Source organism: Physeter macrocephalus, chromosome 5 (assembly GCF_002837175.3).
Source record: "Physeter macrocephalus isolate SW-GA chromosome 5, ASM283717v5, whole genome shotgun sequence".
Taxonomy (NCBI): Eukaryota; Metazoa; Chordata; class Mammalia; order Artiodactyla; family Physeteridae; genus Physeter; species Physeter macrocephalus.
In genome coordinates this window covers 56093807-56101774 of record NC_041218.1, presented here as the reverse complement: position 1 = coordinate 56101774, position 7968 = coordinate 56093807, and the positions used below count along the sequence as shown (strand labels likewise).

The 7968-nt window shown below is 38.3% G+C and overlaps 1 protein-coding gene across 2 annotated transcripts in view; it reads right to left on the bottom strand.

Annotated features, from left to right (window-relative positions):
* Positions 1 to 7968, bottom strand: part of CDK14 (cyclin dependent kinase 14) — a 601018-nt gene that overhangs the window by 425966 nt on the left and 167084 nt on the right. For both annotated transcript variants that reach the window (XM_024132226.3, XM_055084972.1), the window contains one exon: positions 2550 to 2644. In XM_024132226.3, coding sequence (XP_023987994.1) covers positions 2550 to 2644 — 95 coding nt within the window. The remainder of the gene's footprint in view (positions 1 to 2549; positions 2645 to 7968) is intronic.

The window sequence follows — 7968 nt, the reverse complement described above, 5'->3', positions numbered from 1 at the left end:
TATGGAAGTTCCTTAAAAAACTAAAAATAGAACTACCATATGACCCAGTATTCCCACTACTGGGCATATTCCCTGAGAAAACCATAATTCAAAAAGACGTGACCACATAAAGGGGTGGGATGGGGAGGGTGGGAGGGAGGGAGGGAGACGCAAGAGGGAAGAGATATGGGGACATATGTATATGTATAACAGATTCACTTTGTTATACAGCAGAAACTAACACACCATTGTAAAACAGTTATACTCCAATAAAGATGCTAAAAAAAAAAAAGATGGAGGCAGGGATGCAGACAGCTACAGGAAAGCAGTGAGGCGTACTGGAACAAGGCTCCTAACGTTCAGTTGACTCTTTAAATTACGCAGTGCTTCAGGAGACACACCAAACTCAGCTCTCTTAATGTTGCTAGATGGCACGTAACTGATGTTCTGTGGCCTTACCTTGCCACCATAAAGCAAATAAGCACAAGCAGCCTGTCATCTCCTAAAGCAGGTGCGTGGTCAATGGCTTTCATCTCCAGCTGGAGGAAATTAAATAGCACATGTGACCAGCAAGCTTTAAACTGCTTGAGAAATGCTGACAAGATACATTGAGACCTGCTGGAGTGAAAAGTATTAACTGTCCAGAACTATCCTTCTCAAAGATTGCAGCTACTTAAAAGGCAGTCTTTCTTTTATTTGGGCATAATAAATGGAGAATGTTTCAACTATCTTTCAAGATTTTGTCATAAATCTTAAACATTTAATAGAGTTATTGTCTTGCATTTGGAAATTAGCTGAGCATATCTTTGGTGGGAAGGCACTTCAAAATGATTGGTTTATTTCCTTATAATGAAATCGTATGTTTGCTTCTGTTTGATCCACCATTAAAACAAATCAGAGCATCTGGGAGAACCATCTGGAATACTCAACAAGGACCAAGTCTTTCTAAGAAGGCCTTATCCTGTGGAAGCAGTATGTAAAATGGTTAGGAAAAGATGACCTCAAACCAGAAAGACATGAGCCAAGACAAGTTCTGTCACTAATAACCTGTACTGACTTGGACAAGTGACTAAATTTCTCTAAGCACCAAGATGTCTGGTCCAGCAGAGATGACAATAATATAAAAAATGGGACCATTCTTATAGAGTGTTGTGAATAAAAAATGAGACAATGAATATACCATATTTTATATAAAATAATTGCTTAATCCAGTGTAGTTATCGTCACTTTATTAACATGAAAGGTACAAGTAATTTTTACACAGTAGAGTACTATTTTTCCTTAGGAAAAAATGCAAAAACTTGGGACACAACCACTATTGAAATTAACTCAACCATTTATGCCATTACCATGACATTCCATAATGCTTAAGAGACACAGTGAAGTCAATAACAGCCCTCTAGATTTTTTTTTTCCTTCCCCATCATATTTTTTTTCTATTCAAATTTTTAAAGGCTTTTTTTGGGGCAAATGTCTAAGAGTCAAAATTAATACTCAATTTTGATCTACAGCATTTCTGAATTTCCTTACTTACATATCTTCCTTTATCAGGAATATTGCTTCATCTTCGTAACTTGAAAACTATGAACAAAGGTATAAGACTACATTCCAGAAAAGCCAAAGAGTACCTAATAAGCACATAGTCAAAATTTCCAATTATGTGTTTAGAATGATCCTTCAGAGAATTGTCTTCTCTATCTCTTTAATTACTTAGCTTAGTTAGTAATTCAATTACTGCTGAGTAATTAGTTAGAATTTCCTATCTTATACAATGACTTAAAAGGGAGACAATAACAAGGATAGTTTAGAAAAAATTTTTTCAACACTATTTGGTATTGTTATTAAGGTAAAATGAGGCTTTTGTCTCCTGTAGTTATTTCAGGAAGAGTATTAAAAATTTCTACAAGCTACATGCCACCAAATCTGTGCTCTTAATCAGTATGGGAGAGGGAGGAGGCCTATCAGAAACATATAGGGGCAAGCTTTTTAAGAACCCAAATCTGTGCCTTGACCCTGACAGAGAATGTGGGGGAAGAGGACAAAGGGGGGAAGAGTTGTTTCCTCTGTGTGGAAATATATGCAGCATGATGCCAAAGGAGACAGGAAGAAAGAAAGAGTTTGCAGTTTGTTTAATTAAGTGACTTCTGAAAGATGGAGTAAAAGCTCAACTTAAAAAGATGTCAAGAATAATCAGTACATTTGGCTTGGTCAAATCAGTACTCTTATTCTTAAGCAAATTCTAAACCTCCATGAGAAATTAATCACATCATTCACCTGGAAATGAATTCTCATTTGAGGGTTCCAATGAGAGAAAGAGAAAACAAAGTTGGAAGAGAGGAAGGACAGAAAAGATAAATTGGACAGGTCTGCAAAACTGTTTGCTCATGGAGAAAAGCAATTCTACTGACTATTACAATTGTTAAAACAATGACAACAACAATAACAACAAAAAACCTGAGGGAGGAAAATCTATTGTGTATTAAATAAAAATTATTTAAACATACTGTTACTTAATATTAAGAGAACAGGTATATTTTACATGTGAAATATTCAAAAATTAATGAACTTACTTGCTTTTCCCTTTGTATACTGTAGCATACGATCCTTCTCCTAGTTTTTCCAGTTTTTCATATGAGTCAGCTTTTCCAAATTTGGGACTTGTTGGCTAAAAATGAAGCAGAGGGTAAACAAAACAGATTGTGTCAGACTAATTAACAATGAATAACCCAATTTTGCTGAAAATGTAGATTCTGTCAGTTTTTAAATAACTTTTTTCTGATACAAGAATGTTTATTTTTAAAAACAACATAATAAACATTCAGGGTACAAAACTCAGAAAATGCAAATGAACACAGTGTAGAAGTTTAAACTTACCAATAATCTAATCACCAACAGGGAGACACAATTAATATTTTGATAGCTCTTCTAGTGCTATCTGTATACTGATGATTGCTTTTTAACATAAATGGGACTACACTACAGATAGTGTTTTGTAACCTGCTTTTTCTTAACTCAGTATATTATAAATATTTTCCATGTTATTATACAGTCTAAATTAGGGGCTGGAAACCAGCCCACTACCTATTTTCATATATCCCATAAACTTAGAAAAGTTTTTATATTTTTTTAATGGGGGATATCTAAAAAAGAATAAAATTTCATAGCATGTGAAAATTATATGAAAAACAAGTTTTAGTGTCCTGAAGTTTATTGGAACATAGTCACACTCATTCATTTACATATTGTCTTATGACTTTCAAGCTACAACAAAATTATACTTGCAACAGAGATCATATAGCCAACAAAGCTGAAAATATTTACCTGACCCCTGTAGTAAATCATGACTGTATAAAATTCAGTCATACAAAGTTACTCCTGTGTTACCTTTTAGCAGTAATGCAAACAGATAATCAAAATATTCAGATAACACTAATTAATACAAAATAAACTCTCTTATGTCTACATACACCAATCCTTAAGGTTTAGCTGCAACAAAATCACTCTTCCTTAAGAAACTGTACATTCCATCATGACCACAGAAGTGCTAAGAGTGAGTGGTCTCATCACTCTTTCTGTGCTCAACTTCCACCCCAACGTTCACCAGAGAGCAAGAAAAAGGGAGTGTTGTCCTCCATGAGGACAAATTGCCTATTATTTTAATGTCACTATAAAAAGATAATATCAAAACATTAAAAATGATAATTATATAAGGAATTAATAACATTTTTAAAGGATTATGTAATCTCAGTTATAACTATATTTATAAAAAGTTACTAATGCTTGTGATACTCCGTGAGAAAGCAATTTTAGAAACTTAAGGAAAGAAATTCTTGCAGAAAGTTTATAGTACACTATTCTTGACCCTGAGCTCTTGTACCACTTATGAAAAAACACAACATACTCACAATGTATCTGACTCCCATGGTTTATAAGGATACTATTTGGCTAATTGAGCGATGCTGCTTACCTCCTCCCCCACCCCAATGCCACATAGTGAATGAAAAGATATTTTTCAAAACTAATAAATTAGGAATAGGAAAGTGAAACAAAAAAGAGTGTCAATATCTAACCAGATATTTAGAGGAATTCTAAAAGATAAGAAGTAATCAGAATGAAAACTTCAGAGAAAAGAATGGGGGAATTTAAAGCCCTCACATGTAGGGGAAGACTAGTACAGATAAAAGAAGCAGTAGTCTCCAGGTAAATATGAAACATCAACACAGGAGAACACATGATGTCCTCCCAAGCAAACTGCAGGAACATGTGAAGAGAAGACAGCAGAGAATGTGGGTATTCAGGCTAGAATGGCAGAGCAAGGACTGAAGTAGCCAAAACCCAGAGAAAGGATGACATCTCCCATCGCCAAACTACAATCCCTGCCTCTCTCACACAATCACTAGAGACAATTTACAGAAAACAGAATAAGCTGACAGCAATTCTAAAATACAAGAATGAGTGCACAACCAAAAATCACAAATCATTTCAGGAACACCAACAGCTTGAAAGAAAAGTATAAAATTCAATGGGCAAAGAGATAAACCCTCGCACCTATGGTCACCTAATCTATGACAAAAGAGGCAAAAATATACAATGGAGAAAAGACAGCCTCTTCAATGAGTGGTTCTGGGAAAACTGGACAGCTACATGTAAAAGAATGAAATTAGAACACTCCCTAACACCATACACAAAAATAAACTAAAAATTGACTAAAGACCTAAATGTAAGACCAGACACTACAAAACTCTTAGAGGAAAACGTAGGCAGAACACTTTTTGACATAAACCACAGCAACATCTTTTTTGACCAACCTCCTAGAGTAATGAAAATTAAAACAAAAATAAACAAATGGGACATAATGAAACTTAAAAGATTTTGCACAGCAAAGGAAACCATAAACAAGATGAAAAGAAAATCCTCAGAATGGGAGGAAATATTTGCAAATGAAGCAACTGAAAAGGATTACTCTCCAAAATATACAAGTAGCTCATACAGTTCAATATCAAAAAATGGGCAGAAGATCTAAATAGACCTTTCTCCAAAGAAGACATATAGTTGGCCAACAAACATATGAAAAGATGCTCAACATCACTAATTATCAGAGAAATGCAAATCAAAACTACAATGAGGTATCACCTCACACCTGTCAGAATGGCCATCACCAAAAAATCTACAAACAATAAATGCTGGAGAGGGCATGGAGAAAAGGGAACCCTCATACACGGTGCTGGGAATGTAAATGGATACAGCCATTGGGGAAAACAGTATGGAGGTTCCTTAAAAAACTAAAAATAGAACCACCATATGACCCAGTAATCCCACTACTGGGCATTTAGCCAGAGAAAACCATAATTCAGAAAAACACATGCACCCCAATGTTCATTGCAGCACTATTTACGATAGCCAGGACATGGAAGCAACCTAAATGTCCATCAACAGAGGAATGGATAAAGAAGATGTGTTACATATATACAATGGAATATTACTCAGCTATAAAAAAAGAATGAAATTGGGGGACCTTCAAGATGGCAGAGGACTAAGATGTGGAGATCACCTTCCTCCTCACAAATACATCAGAAATACATCTACATGTGGAACAAGTCTTAAAGAACACCTACTGAACGCTGGCAGAAGACCTCGACTTGCCAAATTGCAAGAAACTCCCCACGTGCCTGGGTAGGGCAAAGAAAAAACAGAGACAAAGGAATAGGGATGGGACCTGCACCTCTGGGAGGGACCTATGAAGGAGGAAAAGTTTCCACACACTAGGAAGCCCCTTCACTGGTGGAGACAGGGGATGGGGGGGGAACTTCAGCGCCATGGAGGAGAGCACAGCAACAGGGGTGCAGAGGGCATAGCGGAGAGATTCCTGCACAGAGGATCAGTGCTGACCAGCATTCACCAGCCCGAGAGGCTTGTCTGCTCACCGGCTGGGACAGGTGGGGGCTGGGAGCTGAGGCTCAGGCTTCGGAGGTCAGACCCCAGGGAGAGGACTGGGGTTGGCTGTGTGAACACAGCCTGAAGGGGGCTAGTGTGCCACAGCTAGCTGGCAGGGAGTCCGGGAAAAACTCTGGAACAGCCTAAGAGGCAAGAGACCATTGTTTTGGGGTACGCGAGGAGAGGGGACTCAGAGCACCACCTAAACGAGCACCAGAGATGGGTATGAAATGCTAAGGCTGATGCTGCAGCCACCAAGAAGCCTGTGTGCGAGCACAGGTCACTATCCACACCTCCCCTCCAGGGAGCCTGCGCAGCCTGCCACTGCCAGGGTCCCGTGATCCAGGGACAACTTCCCCGGGAGAACAGACGGCGCACCTCAGCCTGTTGCAATGTGACGCTGTCCTCTGCCGCCGCAGGTTCACCCCGCATTCCATACTCCTCCCTCCCCCCAGCCTGAGTGAGCCAGAGCCCCCTAATCAGCTGCTACTTTAACCCAGTCCTGTCTGGGAAGGAACAAATGTCCTCAGATGACCTATAGGCAGAGGCGGGGCCAAATCCAAACCTGAAACCCAGAAGCTGTGCGAACAAAGAAGAGAAACGGAAATTTCTCCGAGCAGCCTCAGGAGCAGCAGATTAAATCTCCACAGTCAACTTGATGTACCCACCATCTCTGGAATACCTGAACAGACAAAGAATCATCCCAAAATTGAGGCAGTGGACTTTGGGAGCAACTGTAAGACTTGGGGTTTGCTTTCTGCATCTAATTTGTTTCTGGTTTTATGTTTATCTTAGTTTAAATATATAGCTTATTATCATTGGTGGATGGGTTTATTGATTTGGTTCCTCTCTTCCACTTTTTTGTTTTCTTTTTAATATATATATGTATTTTTTCCATTTTCTCTTTTTCTGAGTAAGTGTATGCTTCTTTGTGCGATTTTCTCTGTATGGCTTTTCTTTTATTTTAACATCTTTATTGTAGTATAACTGCTTTACAATGGTGTGTCAGTTTCTGCTTTATAACAAAGTAAATCAGTTATACATATACATATGTTCCCATATCTCTTCCCTCTTGCATCTCCCTCCCTCTCAGCTGATTCAACAAAGTGAGTCAGCTATACATATACATATATCCCCATATCTCCTCCCTCTTGCGGCTCCTTCCCACCCTCCCTATCCCACCCCTCTAGGTGGTCACAAAGCACAGAGCTGATCTCCCCGTGCTATGCGGCTGCTTCCCACTAGCTATCTATTTTACGTTTGGTAGTGTATATGTGTCCATGCCACTCTCTCACTTTGTCCTAGCTTACCCTTCCCCCTCCGCATATCCTCAAGTCCATTCTCTAGTAGGTCTGCACCTTTATTCCCATCTTACCCCTAGGTTCTTCATGACCATTTTTTTTTTAGATTCCATATATATGTATTAAAATACTGTATTTGTTTTTCTCTTTCTGATTTACTTCACTCTGTATGACAGTCTCTAGGTCCATCCACTTCACTACAAATAACTCAGTTTCATTCTTTTATATGGCTGAGTAATATTCCATTGTATATATGTGCCACCTCTTCCTTATCCATTCATCTGTTCATGGACACTTCGGTTGTTTCCATGTCCTTGCTATTGTAAATAGAGCTGCAATGAACATTTTGGTACATGACTCTATTTGAATTATGGTTTTCTGAGGGTATATGCCCAGTAGTGGGATTGCTGAGTCATATGGTAGTTTTATTTTTAGTTTTTTAAGGAACCTCCATACTGTTCTCCATAGTGGGTGTATCAATTTACTTTCCCACCAACAGTGCAAGAGGGTTCCCTTTTCTCCACACCCTTTCCAGCATTTATTGTCTGTAGATATTTTTATGATGGCCATTCTGACTGGTGGGAGATGACACCTCATTGTAGTTTTGATTTGCATTTCTCTTATGATTAATCATGTTGAGCATTCTTTCATGTGTCTGTTGGCAATCTATATATATTCTTTGGAGAAATGTCTATTTAGGTCTTCTGCCCATTTTTGGATTGGGTTGTTTGCTTTTTTAATGTTGAGCTGCATG